Below are 21751 nucleotides of genomic sequence, written 5' to 3'. Positions count from 1 at the left end.
GCGGGGTTTTATAAAAACAATGGGTGCAGTAGTGGCAGCTAGCGCCATCTCACGGCGAAAAGCAAAATACAGTAATTGTCATTTTAAGACGTAACCATTAGTTAGTATTGCTAGTGGTCACCAGATGGCGCTTACTTCAAAATTTATAATTTATTTTGGAATCCTCTTATTCTAACTACTTAATATTTAATTTAAAATTGTTTGTTTAGTATATACTACTTATTTTTAATAAATTTCATATTTTTAAAATATTGTTTATTGTTTTAGGTGTTGGTGGAGTATGATGGTGTCGATTGGCAGCGTCGTGAATGGGTGGCTGTGTATTCACGTAGAACGTTTCGTGTGTTTTTAGTGGAAAGAACTTTAGTCTGGGCCTCTAGGAAATTAGAAAAAGAAGAAGTAAAATGGCCAGCCCTAGTAAGTAATTAATTGCTTTTGATATTTTTATTTTCGTTGCCTTTGATAAAAGGTTCGTAAACATTTCGCTAGATGGCTCTAGTATGGTCGCTAAACAGTGTTATCTGTTACAGCCTAAAACATAGTATTAAATAAAAAAGTTGTATTTACCACAGTTCAAAACATTGAAGTAAATAATTATAAATAATTAAATTTATTTATTTACTTACTAATTTCAAATTACTTAATTTATTTTATGTTTCTTATTTATTCTAGTTTCATATTTTCTTTATCTACAAAGGAATTGTAGTGATTTATGTTTAAAGAATTTATTCTCAAAAAAAGAAATACAATTTAACAGTAATAGTACAGGAATACAGGAATCAGATATTCTATAGATGTTTCAAGTTATGATAAATCATTACTATAAAATCAATGAACAATGAATCAATAAACTCATGTCGAGCATCTATTAAATTAATTTAATAAATAATATAATAATAAGTAGTAAAAAATCTGAAATAAGAATTAAATAAAATAATAAAATAATCACCTAAATATATTTTATGAAAATAACTTATTTATTTAACGAAAATAACATATTTATTTTTACAAGTTTACGTTACATAATCAATGTTGATTACAATTATCATGAATGTTTGTTTGTGTAAATTATTAATTGTAGTGGTAATATTTAGGTAGATGATTATGTAGAGTCAGCACTTTAGATAACTTGTTGACATCATTTTATTATATAATTTATACAAATAAGTAGAAAAATAATTTCTGAAATAAATTATATTTTTTTATATTTTCAGTATAAATATAAACTAAAAATGAAGTCAAAAAATATATAATAATCAGTTATATGTAGATAATTTTTATTAATCAAATATATTAAGATAATATAAAACTAATATTAAGACATAAAATGAAATAAGTTATAAAGGTACTTAGTGATATTATCACATAGTATCAAAAGTTCAAAACTATTAATTATGTATACTGTATATATTAATAATATTTTTTTTTCCTCATTCATTTTCATTTTTCTTATCAATATCCCCCATACCTACAATCATCACATGTAGAGTCATATGCTGTCCCACAGCGTCACGAAAACATTAAACATATGTATATCTCCATTGATACATACATCTATCTCTCTTTTCCGATGATGCGACGGTTGCGAGTTCGATTCCCACTCGGAGGAATTAAATATGAAATATTTTGAAATACTGGAACAATGTCTGGAACTTGCGACCACAGGTGTAGGCCTCAGAGGCCCCTTTACAATTAACTGACACTCGCCTTCACTGCTACAGTCCAATTTGGCAAATTACCTCAAAGAATATAAACAATCAATGTTGCCATATCATACATGCTATGACATATTACAGATAAGTAGGTAAAGTTAACAATCAATATTCAGCTACAAGATTTTGCTAATTTTACAATAAAGCAATTATATTAGAAGACTAATAGAGATAACCACCCGCATATTTCAATGATATTGTTCGTTGACTCTTAAAGCGTGCAAATACGTGCAAATATTTTGTAATTGGAGCGATTGGGAATGGTGCTAATAGAATTCAGCTCTCACGTGTCCGCGGCCTTCTGCGATAGCGTAGCGTATGTACACTACGTACAGTACGTACGAATGTGATTACGATAACCTATTTTATTATTCTGCAGTATGTTTTTTTATGTTTACATTTGCCTACTTTATATATGTTAATAAAGTAACCACTCATATATTTATGTACATATTATGTTTATTACTTAAAGAGTAGGTCGTCGTGGCGCAGTAGCACAAGTAGGACTGTAAACGCGACAGATTGTTGGTTCGATTCCCATTCAAGAAAATGAAATATTTAATATTTTTATTTCTGCGCTTTAGCTATGCCACTCAACACGCAATGGCTCCAGAATTCGGTGAAAAGTGGGGAACGGCTTTGCAATTTGCCTGCTATCTTTATTTTTGACAAACGTTTACTTTCATTTATGATTCCTCATCTAAGATGTAGTACCATGGAATTACATAGAAGTTAGAAAATGAGACCAAGAGTGAATGAGAATGAGTAATATTTATCTTATCTTACTAATATTATAAAAAGAAAGTTTCTGAGGATGAATTTGTTCCTCTTTCACGCGAACGGATACGTCGTATAGATGAAATAGATAGATGAAATTTTACAGTATTATAGCAACTTATAAAGAAGAATACCACAGGCTTTTATGTATTGACAGTGGTGAAATAAAAAAGAAAAATGATTTTTATTTCCGAAGGCGACATCGTATTGTATATTCACGGGATAGATGGTGTTTTGAAGGTGATTTTAAAGATGTCATTCAAACATAAACTCTATTGAATACTGATTGAGCTCTCGTACGTGCTCTTTTGCGCTAGAATTTTTGATAGTGACATAAGAATTCGTTTTATTGTCTTATTTTATGTAGTTCATTTCTAAATGGAAAGTAGGTATACTTATGTGTATTACGTAATTGGTTTATGTAAGCAACATAATATAAAGATTTAACATGAAACGCGTATGAATCATAATTATATAATGGTAGTATATTTGCGAAATAAAAGCATAAATATATTTATCTTGCTATCTCTACTTTATCTGTTTATCAAGTTTACATCTTCAGTCGCTTTCCGCTTTAGATAAAAATAGTTTAAAAAATACCTCAATGAATATTTGCGGTTTTTGATGTAATCGAAATTAAGATATACATTCTAATTATTATTCTGACAGACCTTCACGCCGCTGTCGGCGGATGTAACGCTACAGGCGGACGCGCAGCCAGTGGAATACCTCCACGACAAGCAACTTCACTTTCTGGACTACGCCAATTTACAACCTTACCAGGTAATAATCGTTTAGATAATAACAATATTATTATTTATGTCTCTATGGGGTGAAAAAATGTATATACTTAAATATTTCGTTTTTATTTAGTAAGAGTAGCATGACTATAATTTAAGATAACATGCATGCCGATTAAACTTCTATCATTATTTATTGTATTCTACCACTAGATGGCGATAGTTTAATCAAAATAGCAAAGAATCGGAAATTTCCTTCCATCATAATTTATACAATTTAAATGCTTATTTAAAGTAAGTCACAAACGCTTACGGCATACGGCCTCTGAACGTGCTTCGAATGAATCATATTTTAATACTGAGATACATTTAATATTCCCTCTTCTCCGTTGAGTCACTGTTTAGTTTTGTTAGGTCGATGTTATGTGGGAAAATGAATCAAAAATAATTTATTACGGTTCAGCGCTACGTCCATTTATTATACTTTACATATTAAATCCAGTAGACATTATTTGAGGAAGGAATTTACTTTATTATTATGTTTGAAAATAATTATATTACTTACGGGAATCTTTTCTTGTTTATTTTACTTTGCAATAATATTTCTTTATTATATGTTTCGAATGTTACGAATTTGAAATTTATTGTTATCATTTAAGAATATTTCCTCAAACGAAATGTAATTAAAGCCATAGATACGTATTAAGACAAAGATGTATCAAACGACGCGTATCCGACCCAATTTTCCAATGAGACGATACGAGCGAGTGTCGACTGTCGAGTGTTTATCCAAAGTAGCGCCCGGGCGTAGGGAGATCAAGGACGGTGTCTGCCGAGCGAGGGGGGCGGTGTTCCCCGGGCGACAGCGCCGGGCGCCGGGCGCAGGGCCCCGGGGGCGGAGGCCTGGGACGGGTGTGTTTTGATCCTCGCCGCCTGCTATATTGATTTTCCGCGCCCTGCCACCCACGCCTCCCCGTTATTATATACATATTCAGGTGGTTATGCCACTGACGCTATTTTCGGTGAGCCCGGCCGGCAAAGCGTGATTGATTGCCTGTCAGCGAAATATACTTTTGTCATTGAAGTTTTTCGCTTTCAAATTCAACTTTGAAACAACCGTTTGACTTTGAAACTTACTATTGCACTTTGGTCGCATAATTTATCAAATTTGAAATAAACATGAATTATTTACAAAAAACAACCTGTTTTATAAACACCTACAAGAAATGTAATGTGGAATAATTCATTAGTGCAAATTTATAAAGTATTTATGAATAATCAAACATATTATTTTTAAGTGTTATTGTTCTTTGAACATTTACAAATTATAATGAAGAATGTTTATCCTTTGTATTTTCTAATTACAATGAATAGGTTATTCAAATTTAAGTGCTTTTATAAGGTTTATAAATAATAGCGTGTATGAAGAGATAAACAATATAGACGTTATCTGAATATAAATTTAATATTTTTCATGTAAACTAATTTGAGGCCAGTCGTGGACAGGTTGTGGGTTCGATTCCCATTCGAGGCAATGAAATATTTTTTGTTTTCTTCGCTCTGTGGGAAGTGGGAAGCAGAATGCCTTAACCCTCAGTCGACTTTGCTACGTACGGGATACAGAGTGAAGCTGAAAAAAAGAACACTAATATAAAAAGCAATTTAAGTCTAAAGCTCTTATTAAAACTCATCACGAAGGGATAATTAAAGTTTTCTATCATGCAATCCACGCAGGAAGGGAAACTGCAGCAAAATTTAAACGAGTAAAGTTTGTAGTTAGCGTCCGTTACGTCGCCCCCACTCGGGGTGACATTGGCAGTACTAGGAGGCTACTACCTCCTAGTAAGCTTGTCGCGCGTAATAACACTGTAGTTATGTTAAATTTACATTTTTTTAATAAACAGCAACGCTTGCTTTTATTAAATTAGTTTGAATTTGAAATGTTTGAAATTAAATTTTCAAAACGTTTGTTGGCGTACAACAGATGGCGTTACTGGTGCTTAAAGTAAAACTCATATCTGTATTATGAGGATTAATTCGATAGTTTTATTGTATTTTAGTTATGCTCTTTTCCTTATTGTGTTTCTTTGATTTAATAAATGGAAATTGGATTAAACAAAATAAAATAATTGACAGTAAATGCTAGCTTCAAGTTCTTCAAGTTTTAATTTGTTTCATATAAATCTTAATTTATTCTCTACTAACATTTTCAAGTTTTACGCAACATACCTGGTGACTTGTCTCGTTAGAATTTAAATGTAAATTAGAATGCAAATTTTATTGGACATCGTCTATAAATGTCCGCTATCAATAGATGTTTTGTAAATCAATTGAATTTCTACGCTAAAGTTAATAATAGATATCCATATTAAGATAAGCTATGGTAATGAAAATGTTTCAAATGAATCATGAGATTGTTCTCCTTAGATTATAATATTTATATACCCACGTATTTCTTATTGGATTAGTATTGGTATTATATATATGTAAGTATTTTATACCAATTAACAATATAATATATTACTATATTATAGTTTTACTAACTATAATTAACAGATACACATGTGTGTATAAAATTTCTTCTTATGGCAAAGTATTATATATGTTTAATTATACTTTCATACAATGAAATTTGAAAGTTAATATGTAAAAGCATGAGAAAATTGTTTTACTAACTGACTTCAATGTCATATAAAGCCAGACCTGACAAGTTATAATTTAATGAATAACGTTATGAGATAGTTATATCCATAGTATATCTTCTTGCTTCGCTTTATTATAATAGAGCACACCTGCTATGTTGTCTGAGAACACCGTATTATTAATGACGGTGGTGCATCTTCATATAATAATATAAAGGGTATAATAATATGATCACATCCACTTTGCAAGTTTAATAACTACCGAATGTACCGGATATTATACAAAGCAAATACAGATTATATAAAAGGATAGTCGTTGCGCCGAACACAAATTGTGTCTGTAAATGCGACTGGTTGTGGGTTCGATTCTCACTTGAGGACATATTTAATATTTCCATTTCTTCGCTTTGGTATCGAGACTTTGGTTTGGCTTTGGTTTGAGTTCCACCACCAGAATTCAGTGGAATACGGTGAACGGAGAGTCTTACCACTATGTAGTTCTGCCTACCTTGTGTGAGGGATACAGCGTGAAGCTGCTTTTATAACATATTTTATGTTTATTATGAACAATCTAAACTAATTCAGAATAGTTATATTTATAACAGCCTCACAACAATTTTTTTACGTAGCTATCTGTTATTATATAGGTCGCCTTGAATGAATAGATTTATTATAGACGCTATTCAAAAGAAAACTTATTTTCAAAGTCATGCTCAATATTTTCAACTATTATTATTTTATTATGTTACAATAGTATTCCACCATTTGTTTATTTAGAGCTGTTATTTGTTCAAACTGTTTGTTTTGACGATAGTTGGATTCACAAATATTTTCTTATACAGTAGGAACCCACCTACGTATAATATGTTATCGACGTTTTATTTCCATAAATATAGTCGGTTGTAGCTATAATATTGTTTATTTAATTTATTACAATAATGTAATGTAATTATTTTAATAAATATAGTATAATTTATTTTATTAAATGTACTCGGCTGTAGCAACAATATTATTTATTTAATATTAATATATTACGATAAATATTCACAAACCTATTAACTTACATTTTCCTTTAAACTGTATTAATACATTATGCAAATAACTATAACATATTCTGCATTTTGAGTAGTGAAAGAAAATGTAGGTATGTTAATTAAGTTAAGAAATAAAATATGTACGCTAATTAAATACATTGCTATAGTACCAGGATACAATCTAATAATTTATCTAAACCTAAAAATAATAATAATAAAAAAGTTATAATAAATTTTATATATATTCACGACAGTATGGTAATAGTTTTCATTTTACAGCGCACAGTACAGAACTGGTGTACCGCAGTGAGCACAAAAGTCCAATTTATGTTCTCCATTCGCTTCGTGTGTTTGCGTTCACTATCCAGACTTGTTTTATCCGTGATGGATAGGAGCGCATTGTCTCGCCTTAAAGCCTTTTTGTACTACTCGCTATCAAACGACTTCGTATAAACTTGGAAAACTCCGTTTTAGGACTTAATTTTATTACTTCAAAAGCTTTCCTTTAAGTTTCTTGACCGAGAATTTTACTTGAGAAATTTAATGTGAAAGTTTGAAGAAAATTTATCCTCTTGATAGCATAAAGTTTAGAGTTATTTCTTCCACACATATTATATGCTGTTATCTTTGAATATTACCACTGTTATAAAATATTAAATAAAGATAGTCTTAATAGTAACTTTAAACAATGTTGTATAATATTATGTATACATATGAACTCTATCTACCGGCTGCATGACCAAGAAAGGCTAGGTATTTTAACGGAACAATGCCAGGGGGGCGTTTCAGGGTACTTACCGATATGTATTGTTTTGAGGTACAGTTAGTGGACCCCTGGGGCCCGTCCTACTTATACTACATGTACATTTTCAGCGAAATGCTTATATATTTTTTTCCTAGAAGTACTACAACCATTTTAGTTATAATATTGTTGAGTTTTGTGGCCCATTTATTTGTTATAGATATTACAATATTGTTCTACAAATGTTGAAAAAATACTAAAATGTATTGGAATATTTTTTTACGAGCATTTCAATATAATTTTTCACATTTTATATCTAATCTTTTACATGAATTAACTAAAGCATATTACGCAAAGAAATAACCCAACGGGTTATGAATAACTCACAATCTTATCAATAATCCTATCACGAGTGCGGGACCAGGGAGCAGGGAGTCATGTCTCGTGACAGGAAATTGAATGAGTCGCGGAGACGCGAATGTGTGCCATCGAATAACTTCCTAGTTAAGTACCGATTATACATGTTATACAAAGATATAATGTGTATGATATATCTTTATAATAGATATATGTCTAATTTTAAGTAGGTAATATCTAATCTATATGATAAAAAAGGTACGGACTTGTACAATTAATGTATATATCTATCTATTGATAATAATTGTTTATAAATTAGAGTGGAATTTGATTTCATTAAAATAGATAATAATCATCGATACGATTCTTTTCAACCTATTTTACTAAAAGTTAAATTATTTAGTAACTATTTAAATTCAGATGCATATCTAAATAGTTTGCAATAATTAAGACTTAACGAAGTGCTTAATTCAAAGCCCACAATGCGCAAGATAATCCAACAAAATATTCCCAGGCCGACGAAACTTTGTCGGTACGAGCGACTCGTGCTCCCCACGACCTCGTATTAATCACGAGGTAATCTCACCAAATAGAGTAGAGTAAGCGAGCAAAATAAACAGTAAAAGCCTCGAGGCGGTGTTGCGTAACGCTGCTGTGTCACTGAGACTGCGTCGGCTCATCAGAGCGTGACTGTTACACAGTGCAGGCGGTGCTGGCGGACCAGCGATTACGATGTCGTAATCTTGGCTCACTCGGTGGAAATGGCTTGGCCGTGAAAAGTTATAAGGGCGTGAGCTCTGTGCTTATGCTTTTATCTGACCTTTATTCCCTTATATTTTTGACAAACAAAAAAATTGAATAGATACATTTAATTTAGGAGATTTCGATCATTTCAATTGAAACGAATCAAATTAGTCTTTTTCAAACGCTGTCCAGTGTAGTGGATGATAAAACATCAATAAAAGCCGATGGACGTTTTATTTATCAAACGTTTAAAAAAATGTACAAAAATAAAATGTGTCCGTTTTTTACAAAGGCTCACAAAGCGTCTAGCTTTTACGTAAATCATTTCCGTGTCGCCTAACCGCATCCAATAGTTGTAGGCTACATATTACACAGAAGACCATAGACTATACAAGTATACGCTATAAAGGTATAGACTATATAAGTATAGACTATACAAGTATACACTATAGAGGTATAGACTATAGAAGTATAGGCTATAGAGGTATAGACTATGCAAGTATAGAGGTATAGACTATGCAAGTATAGAGGTATAGTATATAGCTCGGTTGCTAAACACATAGTCGCAGGAGGGAGAGCGAGGCGAGTTCAACGCACCGGATACGTCTGCCGCACACAGGTGTCGGTGTGCTGTAACATTGACATAAATACGCATTCTGTGCGTTACGTGTAGTGGTGCCTTTTTGCATTTTACGATGGTCTTTGCTGTTGTTGCAGCCGCTGTTTGGGAGACATTTAATTATCTACAAGCATTGTTACTTTAAATTGATTTAAAGATAGCTATCTGCTTAGTGCTCGTATCAATCAACCTTTCTATAATTATATACAGTATACAGGTATAATACAAAAATAGTATTACCATTTCTATTTTTTCATATTGTAATATCATTGGTAATATCTTAAAATAATGAAATACTTCCAGTAAGACAAAGTTCTTTCACAAGTTTTGAATAATACTATACAATAATAATATTATGTAAACACAAATGTTGAAATAGACGTTATTAATACAGCAGTTGTTTTATGCCATTACCATATTCTGTAATATAAACAAGCCATTTTGTCTATATAAATTTACTTTCAATATAGTCAATTATCGCGATAAAATCGCATAATATTAGGTCCAGCATACAAGGCAAGTAACGTACGTAGTAGGTGCAATATGTGGGTCATAATGTTTATATGGACGAGGTCATTTTACACATAACTAACAATCTAGCGGAGTAATTGCGCTATTTATGGACATTGCATTCTTCTAGTGGAATTATATTACGTGTACAAACAAGATGCGATAAATCTTGAGAATAAATTTAAAAGATGCACTGGGTAATTTGTAGTCTAAAATGTAAATTAGCTTTGTTAGTTTTTAAATGTAAATTTTATAAAAGAATAACGATAATACTTTAGCTATAAATTATAATATTATTATAAATTTATTCATATTTTACATTCACGTAAAGGTGAAAGTGTTAATTTCTTATAACCTTTACGTTGAACTATTATTATTTCAAAGTAAAAAATTGTGTTGTTATATTTTACGTATTATTAATTATTGTATTATGTTTCTCAGGAATGGGATCCCACTCTAGCTGGTTCAGAAGCTGGTGTCGATTCTTCAACGCTATCAGCGCTGGCAGCTGAAGCGTCTGATTGGAGGACGACACAAGACGGGCAGAGAATACTTACCACCACACCCTCAGTGCTGGGTGGATGCCGCGCACAAGTGTACAGGGTAGCTGGTGCCACGCAGTGGTACACAGCTGTTATAGTCGGCGTCAACGAACACACTGGGGTAAGAGACTATTATAAATTGTTCTTAATGCAAACGAACTCCTTTATTGCAGTACTTAAATTAAGTAACTATATAAAATATGTACATTGAAAAAGACTGCCTATGTAATTAAGGAAGCACCTGGAGAACTGAAACATTAAGACATGCCTGGTTAACTGTATAGGCATTCTACAACATAATTCTCAAGCGGGAAGTTATGGGTAAAACCAGTTTGGTTTACTGAACGCGATGGCATCCAGTAACGATGGTGGATTTATAAGGGCACATATTACTTATACTCTACCAACGTATAAGCTATAAGAAAGTTGTTAAGCACAACTGTAAACAAACGAATAAGAATGCAGCTTTCCACTTGTCGACGGTTTTTATTAATATCTCGACCTGTTTTAATCGGTCCATTTATATTAAATTTATTCCAAAGTATATTAAAACTAGTTTTATTATACTTAGTATTATTAAAACTAGTTTTTGTGAAGTCAAGGTATTATTAATAAAACACGTATTTTTTTTTCTTAATTCGTTTTGATATGACTTACAGTGATAGTATTAATTAATGTTGTTTTTATAAATAAATATAATGTCAGGATATGCCAATATTATTACTTACATACATTAATGTTACGTTCATAGAAATACAAATATATACTGAATTATTAACTAAAACGTACTAGTATATTATTTAATAGTAATATGTATGATGGTTTTATCAACAACGTTATAAGTTACTTCCCCTTCAGGTGAGGGAGGCGCCCAAAACACCCTTCCATCATTCACCCCTTTGCCAGCTCTGCTAAACAAACTTTGTTGTTTTGCGTTATTGAAACACTTTATTGTTTTTCTTTCATCGGCTCCTATGAGGACGCGCCGTGTAAAACTTTCTTCGTATTTATCGAAACTCACAACAAACAACTGGGATTATAAATGAGTATCATGTCTTATATTAATTTTCACTTTCTGAGACTCCATGTTTGTTTTCAGCATATTAAAGTAGATAGATAGATAGATAGATAAAATTCTTTATTGCATACACAAACTATAAGTACAATAAAAAAAGAAAAACGATAGCTATAGTAATATAACTAGCATGCAAGGGCGACCTTATCACTATTAGTGATCTCTTACAGGTAACCTTGAGCGGAAAGATTAACAAAAAATAAATAGTAATATAAGAGCTGTGTGGTGCATAAAAAGTTTGTTAATAATTACAGTAATAGCGAATCATAAAATAAACATACAACATTACAAATGTGATATAATTTACATATAATACTAATACATATATCTAATATATCATTATATATATATATATATATATATATATATATATATATATATACACATACACATACATAATATACAGAAAAATAAATATATATACCAATATATATACATATATAGCTACTTTAAAAGAAAACACAAAAATGTACTAACTGTTATTTTATGTACTCGTACATTTCTTCTTGGATTATAAATGAAAAGTTATTATTCATAATATTCAGAATTTTATTCAACACAAATCTTGATATTTACATTTAATAAGAGCAAGAATACCTAAATAGTTTTTCTAAATGAGAACATTATCCAAACTTTTTATAAACAAAAATAGAAACTACATTGTTCTACATTAAATGATTACGATATTCGTCAAACTCTTTGGAGGGTTGTCAGGATTGCCAAGTTCTTCAATCCATCTTGAACTTTGCTACGTAATTACAGTTAAAAAGTTAAGACGTAAAACAAATTTATATTGCAAATTAGCGTAGTAGCGAAGTCAGTTTGTCCGTTAAAGTTTTGTGTAACCTCCACGCTCACCCCCCTTTACGGCTACCGACCAACTTTCTATAAGTTCTCTTTGTTTCTCTCGAGTTTGCGCTAAACTTAAGTCTTTGCCCCGAAGACATGTTTATCGACAACCTTGCGCCACTAGTTAATATTATTGTTTTGTTGCCTCCAATGTGAGCTGAGCTGACCGGTTAACCTTTAAGAAAATTTATATTTGATATAATCTTTTTAATAGTAGCTGTTATGCAGAATTAAAATGCTTATAATATTGTATTAAAAACAATATAATTCTATACATTTTACCTACATTTATGGCAAACCAGTTTTGTATGATTACTAAATTATACATGAATAAATTATAAAATTACATTAAACGTAAAAAGATATTTACCCTTGAGAATACATATAACATATACGGAGAATGAGATAAATATTTTGTTCCAATTTTGGCAGCATGCTCGATAAGTTACCTTGTACCAGATTTATTATAGACAAACGTATACCGTAGTGCTGTTGATTGTATTAATCAAATATAAGTATAGTATCTAGAGCAGCATTTGTTATTATTATTTGAATTTTAGACGATGAAATAACACTGAACAGGCACGCTCCTGTAACGTATTTATATTGGTGGGTGGCGTGGGCGTGAGAAAGTTTTAATAGGTTCTGATGTTATTTACGTATAAATTTAACCCACCTGCCAAACTTGTCTTTTCATTAACATGAAATTGCTTATTCTTCGTTCTTAGCACTATTGTTAAGAAAGTAATTTTAATGTCTGCGATATTTTTTGCTTGTGGCCTTAAGTATTACTTTATTTAATGTTTTTGAACAACGACGTCGAAAATATAAAAGCTTATTTTATTTACTTTTTTATACTTTCACAGGAATTAACTGTTACCGATGACACAGTTCTAGAAGAACACAGCGAAGACCCGTCTTTAGTGCAGATGAGACTACTTGGCGATGGAGGTGATTTAACAATTAATTAATTCATTAATATTTAAACTTTCAAATAATATTTAACCTATAAAGTAAAATTATAAAAACAAAACGTGTTATTAGAATAATAACAAGAAGCTATTAAAATTTATAACATTCTATCTTGAAATATGATCTTCAATATATTTTATTATCCTTAGCGAAATAATTAATTCTGTATCCGACTGTAGTATATTATTTACACATAATGTTTTATTCACATTCGGACACTAGTAGAATATGTAAATTGTATTTTGCATATTATTACAATTTTTATACGTAAAAATAGCTACGCATATACTTCCGGTAAGCTTATTCATATTTATTAAAGGACGAGTTTTGCAGCTAATATTTTTGATCAATTTCATATTATATCAGTATTATCAGTAGGTCGTTTCATTGTCTAACAATTATTTATTATTGCAAATGAGTCATTGTCCACCATCTCAGCTAGAGTCACGTGTGTCGTTGCACAATGGTGCAGTAGGTAATGTGTTATGTAATTATCACTGCTGTTACGGCGTTTACATAAACGGCGTGGACTAAAGTTGCGCCTTGAATATTCATGAACCCTTTATAGCGCTTTCCCTGAATTCCCTGAATTCCCTGGATTAATATAAGTTCAAACATTACTGTAGATTTATTTATTTTTAGGCAGAGGGAACCTAGAGTTAAGATTCTACTTCCCGAAAAACAAATGCTTAACTTGAAACATTGGACATATTGAATTAGAATTTTCATATGCTGGTTGGTAGCTATTATAACGAAAATTCCATTTTGTATAAAGAAATAAACTGTAATAGAATAGGGGCAAAGGATGAAAGCACATCGATTTATTGGGGATAGTGTCGCATTTAGTTGAGAGACTTACTCAAATTTACTATCAGAAATAAGAATATTTGTTTACTTTGTTCAGGAATAAAAATACTTTAAATAACAATTTTATTATTTATTTAATAAAATGTTTACATTTCATTTGTGCGTTTTGACACAGTGGCCTTTGTACATTCGAGTATAGTTATGTACTACTCGTATGAGTATTGTTAGTGTAACGGGAGACGGGCGTAGGGTGGCTTAGCTTCTGTGTGTGCATAATTGGATGCAAGAAGCCATACGACGTAACGTAGTTTGCAACGTTAGCAAATCCTTTGTTATACTTTACGACATTATGAAATAATATTAAAGCGTCATTATTCGCACCGCACTATGTTCATTATAAACATCGTCTACTGCGGAAAAACAAAACTGAATAACATTAGGTTTGAAGTACAGTAATATATTCATTTAAAATGCAAAGTAAATATTGTTCTTTTCTTTCTCATAAACAATAGATAGATATAAATAAATTTCGATTCATATAACTTTAGTAAAAATATAATATAGAAACTAATAGCTGATTAAAAAAGAAGCCAAATATTTAAATTGACGTTAACATTTTAGGTAAAAATAATGACATTTTTCTTTTCCAGTTATAGAATCCATTATGCGAGGCGAAGTTGTAGGAGTGATGCCTAGAAGATCTCGGTCTAACTTACAAGTGAGTAATAATATTAATAATGTGACTTGTATCAATATAGCCAATTATTTTTATGTATGTTCTCATAATAATAAGTATGCAAATCATTCATTTTAATAGCACAACTGAATAAATATAAATGGAAAACTAGTTTTTATTTCAGTCAGCGACTCTCTATATCAGAAATAAATATTCATTTAATCATTAATGTATGTTTTGTTGAGATCTTTTTTATTCTTTCGTCGTGTTCGTTAAGAAACCAGTTTGTTTATCCTTTACAATCTGGCAGAGCAAAAAACTGTAAAAAGTAAACAGCCTTGACGTGGGTGTTGACTTGTTGTAAAAAAATAGGAATTTCATAGATTAAAGAACGCAGTCGAAAACACTTTACAATTTAGAGGTCAACAGCGAAATACGAATTGCCGGAGACTAGAAAATAATAAATTAACATATTGTATTAGTTTTTTATAAAATTACACTATGTATTGTAATCTTAAAAAATGTACCTATATTTACTAGAGTAGGTATAGCTTCAAATTTTTCAAGGCTATAAAATTCGAATTCTAAAATTTGCTAAATGTATCCAATTTGAATACTCGAATAATATTTTTTCCATATAAATCGAATGGATTCAATTTTTTAAGACCTTAATTAAAATTAATTATTGCTTAATAAATACCTATGCAAATGAAGCACCGAATCTTGATGACGTTTAAGTGCAAAAATATGTTTATTTGGCTTATTTTGAATGCTGACTAAATAATATTATATTTTCATTTTAGATAGTAACTATGTTATTCTGATATGTAATTTACTCATGTACAGGAAGTTGAAAGACATGTAACATCTTATTCGAGTATTAAATTAACTCATGCAAAGAGGTGAATGATTTATGCACGTGTTTTCGTGTGGTCTATATAATTTTATTTCGGTGAGGATGGCGCTCTATGACGCATCTGCCAATTTTAACCGACCGTCGTGGCCGGTTCAGCTAAATATGGCTGAAATGACTCATGTTTGAGTTTACTTACATCTGTTTCATTAATATTAATTTAAATATTAATTACATTCCACTGGTATGACGTAAGGAGTGATAAAAACATTACAAAATTAACATTTACTTGTAATTACGTAGTGTATTTTCTTTTTAAATATGAATTTTAATAAGATTCCAACTATTAATAGGCGCTTGTGTCTTTGAATTTTATTTTATCTTTGAATTTTATTTTATATTTGTGTTACCGTATGCGGCAGCTAGTATGTACGTATGAAACACTATTGAGACGATAACGATTGAGTTTCCTCACTACTGCACTTGTTTGAATATTAGACCAGAAACAAGCGGAAACTAAGTTTAGTCGCTTGGCATTGTTCTAAACTAATGTTAATCGTGGGGTGTTTGAGTTGGACTCAAGCGAAATCTATCTGGAATACTTGGCTTGAAAACTTCAGCGAAAATCTAATTTAGTTCGACAAGTGAGGAGACACGAGTACTAGATAATTAACTTTCAGTATTAGCTCATAAATATGTCTAGGCTTGTTATTTTCAAACTGGCGCCGCTGGACTCACGTTCGTGTTTTTTTATACACGTACAACATACGTACTATATAAAAAATGGCATGGCATTGAGCATAAACGTCGTCTATTATTATTAAATTGTTACAATTACTTACAGTTTTCATTTGTCTGTCCTATTTATTATATAATTATTATTAAATATATATAATTAAATAGCAAATGAGTACTATACTGCTTAATAAATTACATGCATAATATTATGTAGTGTAGACTAAAGACTACATTAAACACATCTCGTTTAACATTAAAATTCCTAAGTTTTGAGGATTCGTCACATATAAGCCATAAATTGTATTTTGATTTGTTTGCCATTGTAATACGCACGAGCTGAGGCAGGGTGTGCCGCCAGTAAATATTTACAACACATGAAGTAATTCGATTGCGAAAATCGCACGATTCTCAATAAGACCATATTTCACTTTTAATCAGTTCCACTGCGACCTTATAAATAAATGAAATGAATGTTACGAGTTCAACAGTCTCAGCTGGTCTTTGATTTCGTTTTTATTGCTTTCCTCCGAGATCTTATTATTATCTTATTTGAGACGAGTCCCCGTTCGACATGGACACGACCTTCTTGAAAGTCGGCGACGCTTCGTCCCGAAGAAAATATCTTGGAATCTTTTAATTGACGGTATAAATTGTTTAATTATAATATTTTATAGTCTTTTTTTTCATAAGTTTTTTAAATTTGAGACTCTATTTTTTACTTATTTCTTTATAATTTAATAAAGCACTTATCGGTCTAAAATGTTTAATTATGAAAAGCAATTTATATCAAACGAGAAGGTAATATTACGTTCTAAAACTTTATTAAGAAAATATTAATTAAGATACTAATAAGAAGACTAAAATGCTAGGGAGCTGGAACTTGTAAGTACCTAAAATAAATGTATTTATAAATTTTCCTTATGTTTATGACTTCTAATGCGTGTTGGAAGGGCGAATTGTTTTTGTATTGACCTTCGTGTTGTAAACACATCCTTTTTTTCATTTCATTTTATTCACCTTACAATTTATCAGCTTCGTTTGTAATCTTTGATGTTTATTCGTAACGAGCAAATCTCTTTTTTGCCTTTTTTCTTACAAACTATTTATGGAAGGTTATTCTGATGAAAATGTACATTTCTTTATAGGAATAAATAATTTGAAATGTTTATATGCTATATATTTCTAACAGGAATATTTTATTATAATTAATTACAGTTAGTTTTTATAAGAAGAAATGGTTTCCAAGATAAACGCATAAGTATAAAAGTCACGTTTTCCCGTGCAATAGCCGATAGTTCTACTCATTTCGCATGCATTTGTTGCTCTCGGCTATAATTTAGGTTTGTTCATGTGTGTCTTGTATTGCGGATCTCTTTTGTTGTATACTCGTAGTAGTCTATAATTTTAGTAACATAGGGATTTTTAAACTTGTTTTTATTTCTTAAGATATAAATCATGTTAAATAAAGAAGATAAAATATATTGGAAACATTCTTTATTAAATCTTATTGAGATACAATATTAATATATTCATAAATCAACTTTAGTATAACATGACAAGTGTTGACAAGAGGGGGGGTTCGTTTACTGTAATTTGTTAGGTTCAGCGACCCTCTCTCAGCTAATCATCGACACTTTTCCCTACAGCTGTGCCTGAATAACGCCCTTTCCTTTGTGCGCCAAATGTAAACTCTTAATCTCGTAGCTATCTAAATTTCTACCCGATCCCATCTAACCGCTAAGTTAATGGGCTTTTGGTAATAGCACTTTAAAATTGCGCTAGACCGAAGGTTGCAAGTGGTAGTAATACTTAGATAACTTATATGCTTGTAGTACGAAATTTTAAAGTGAACATTATTATTAATTATAAACACATACTCGAAATATACAATTCAATTATTTAGCCGTATTCGTAATTTCCTCAACCTGTATTTCCCTGCACACTGAAATGTAAAGGACTTCCTTCACACATATCTACACTGCAGTAATGTTTTCACTGAAACCATCCAGAGTTGAATGCTTGCCAAAACAAGTTTTCGTGACAGGAATGTATTAGGCGAAGAATATAGCAACGTAAATAAAGAAATGATTTGATCTTACGTACGAGCATTAATATTTCAACCTAATCATTTCAATGTCTTTTGTTATGGCAGAACTACTTTTTTTTTATCCACAACCTAAACCCAATGACCTCCAGTAATATTTTAGTATTCTAAATATGTACATATTTCGACTTACAAAAACGAACAAACATTGTTTCTATATGATATTCAAATTATATTGCTTTCATAGTAAACTAACAGAACTATAATAAAAAAATAACAAATTCAGATAGTGTAACGTGAATCACGTTTAGATTTCAATGCCAAATCATTAGAAATCATTAAACGTTCAAATTACGCAACTAAATCTGGTCAGAATGCAGTTTCTCATGGCTTATGCACCGTGAGAGTCAGTCTCGCCACTCGCATCGATTCAAAGTTTTCCTATTACTGCGGAATTGGCTCCGACCTCACTTGTTTGCGTTGATGTATTTATTCTCTTTGATTGTATCTTTGCTCTATTAAGGACGTTGTTCTCATTAAGTCAATAGTTACGTGATTCGTTCTCGTTTGTTTTGTTAAAGTGCTTTCTCAACATTCCAATTATTTACATGTTTCGTTAAATTAATATATGCCTATCAACTAATTAACTCAAGTTTCTTAATGTGTTACGAGTGTATCTCATCTCACTACGTATATATAGATATTTTTGTATTTTATCGATCAGTCACTTTTAAGTGTTTTTTTAAAGAATTAAAAAACAGATAATAAAAAAAATTACAAAGCGCTTATTTAATCCACTGTCACAGCATACACTGAGTTTGTTTATTTACAACAAAAAAATGGGGAGAGTTTGCCGGTAACGGGTAATCGGTAAAGTTTGCAACAACATCGGCCGACTTTCAGCTTCTATCAGTTAGTTAATGCGAGTTCCCATGCAGCGGATACGATATCGATCGCGACAAGTGCGGGATGCCGAGATTCGTCTGGCGCGCTGCCCCCCCTTTCAGGCTTCCCAGGCCCCCACCCATCCCCACGGAACGGCTAAAGGGTCTGTTTTAACGTGCCACTACTTTGTTCTTGTTGTTTGAAGGTTAATATTAGTTTTCACCTGCAGGACAGATAGATCGGTGCGCATATTAGTAAGTTACGCCTGGTGTAGTACTTAAAATTTAACTTTTAAATAATTTGATAAACGATTCAATGAACCATAGTGTTTGATATATGCAATAAGTATAACGCAGACGTAATAGACGTTATCATTTTGAACCATTTCAACAGAACTACATTTTACCATCGACGGAGTAACTATCGGCTTTATCAAAAATGATATGTTACGAACTAAAATGATAATAAAGTAGTTTTAGGATAGCAACAAAGGGGTGACCTTGCGTCGATGTGCGGAAGGTGCACTACGAGTGGTAGCTAGTATGAAGAGTAATTAATTATGCAAGCCTGCGTCTGGCCGGGACGCTCAGGCCGCGAGGGGGCCCGGGCAGGCGCCCCCTCCCCCGGCTCCAGTGTGCGCCACTCTACCGCGCCACTACGCCGGCTCGCTCGGTACTCGCAACGGTTTACGGAACGCATCTTACCTTTCACCGCACTATCACATGTTTCTAATTCTTTCAATGTTCTGCGTTACGTGGTGAAGTGATTTTGGTGGTTTGGTGGACGTACGTGAGACGTGAGTGGAGAGCGGAGAGCGGAGAGCAGAGGAAGGGGACACCGGTTACCGGTTAGCATTGCTTGCGACATGGTCGTGTCATTTAGTCAAATAGCGCATCTGCAGTAGTTTTTTTTAAATTTTATTTTATGCTTTTTATTTAATTTCTTTTTAAATAAATAATCCAAAATAGAAAATTTTAGTAGGCTTTTTATCCTCGTTTACATTATGTCAAACACACCTATGCCATATTGTAATTAAATTAAAAACCACTTAATTTCTACTATATATAATTTATCTACAAATGCTTATTACTCGCACGAAAATTCAATAACTTCTAGTAATAATAAAACATAAGAGCAATTACAAATTGTACACGCATTATGTGCTCGCATGCACCTATGTACATACATACTTGAAGGGAATACGAAATAGCTACTGATAGCCACACCCCGATAACAGCACCATCTCCTTTTAACTCGTGTCCTATACATTTGACTATCTCTCTTTTATTCAAGCTATTCATTTAGATTATATAGAAATAAGTACGTCACTCCAAAATTAGATCAATTGCGCACATCATTAATCGACAAGTGTTCTCTGGTCGCCATGTTGTTATTGTTATTACGTCGCCTTGGAAGGAAACAGCTTGCTCGAATCGCTTCGATGTTTGCTTTTGTTCTTTTCTAACTTCTTTGTTGGTCGTTATTGTTCCTTTGTTCGGTACTATTATAAAGCGACCGCAGTCGGGGAGACGCTATTTATAAACATTCACTCGTTGATTGGAATCCTTTGTAAGGCGTTATTTTGTTAACGCTAACCAAATAAATTGCTGACTATTCATATAGAAAAGTTCTATATAGGTATGTCTTTTATTACGTCATTTTGACATGCGCCGTTATAGTAACATCTTAATAAGCAGTACAAGTTTTAAAAATATGAAAATGTAGTCTAGACGTCAAATTGCAGAGGCGGTCTCTTCCTCCAGTCTGTATCGTCTGCTTCCCACGCACACCCACCGCACGTCTAAAATATGTGAATAAATCTCACCTGACAACATGCCGCGCTGCGTGGTCACGCATACACGGCTTACCTGCTTTGCCAAATGTCACGCGAATAATGCAGCCCCTCTAATAAGGGCGGAAATTCAATAAAAATGTGAAGCTCCTTTGTTTAGTTCCTTTTATGCTTACGTGAAACTTTTTAAAACATTTCTATTATTATTAGAATGTGGGAAGTATATAATGTACTATACAAACGTGTATTTTTTATCTAGATGACCCAAATTCTTACACAATGATGCACTAGATTAATTATGACTCATTCCTCCTGCTTATCGGGGTCTTTGTGACGGCGTTTTATTAATAGTTTGACAAATTTAAGAAAGAGAAAGAAAAGAAAAAAATAAATTGTCAATTAATTTCGAATTAAATGTATAATATAATTATTTGAAACATTCACTATAAATGCTACTAGTTTTACTAATCGGAAGGCAATGGCCATATTTACGTCGTAATCTACTTAAGGAGGGCCGGCCGGCTTAGCTTGGGAGCGGACTAGGAATACCGGTTTCGCGGAGGCTCGGGACGGGAGGAAGCAGTCAGACGAGTCGTGCTGCACTCTTGCCCTCCAGCGCTCCTCCGAGATTGAGATAAATG

The 21751-nt window shown here is 32.0% G+C and overlaps 1 protein-coding gene across 1 annotated transcript in view; it reads left to right on the top strand.

The window, feature by feature from the left end:
* Kdm3 (Lysine demethylase 3) overlaps positions 1-21751 on the top strand; it is a 114201-nt gene that overhangs the window by 22475 nt on the left and 69975 nt on the right. Inside the window, exons 2-6 of the mRNA XM_085202464.1 lie at positions 268-417; positions 3159-3272; positions 10319-10540; positions 13210-13294; positions 14773-14840. Coding sequence (XP_085058590.1) covers positions 268-417; positions 3159-3272; positions 10319-10540; positions 13210-13294; positions 14773-14840 — 639 coding nt within the window. The remainder of the gene's footprint in view (positions 1-267; positions 418-3158; positions 3273-10318; positions 10541-13209; positions 13295-14772; positions 14841-21751) is intronic.

This window comes from Heliconius melpomene, chromosome 18 (assembly GCF_056956725.1).
Source record: "Heliconius melpomene rosina isolate 202511_hmr_F chromosome 18, ASM5695672v1, whole genome shotgun sequence".
Classification (NCBI taxonomy): domain Eukaryota; kingdom Metazoa; phylum Arthropoda; class Insecta; order Lepidoptera; family Nymphalidae; genus Heliconius; species Heliconius melpomene.
The sequence above is the reverse complement of the archived record's forward strand: the minus strand, read 5'-3'. Positions and strand labels throughout refer to the sequence as shown.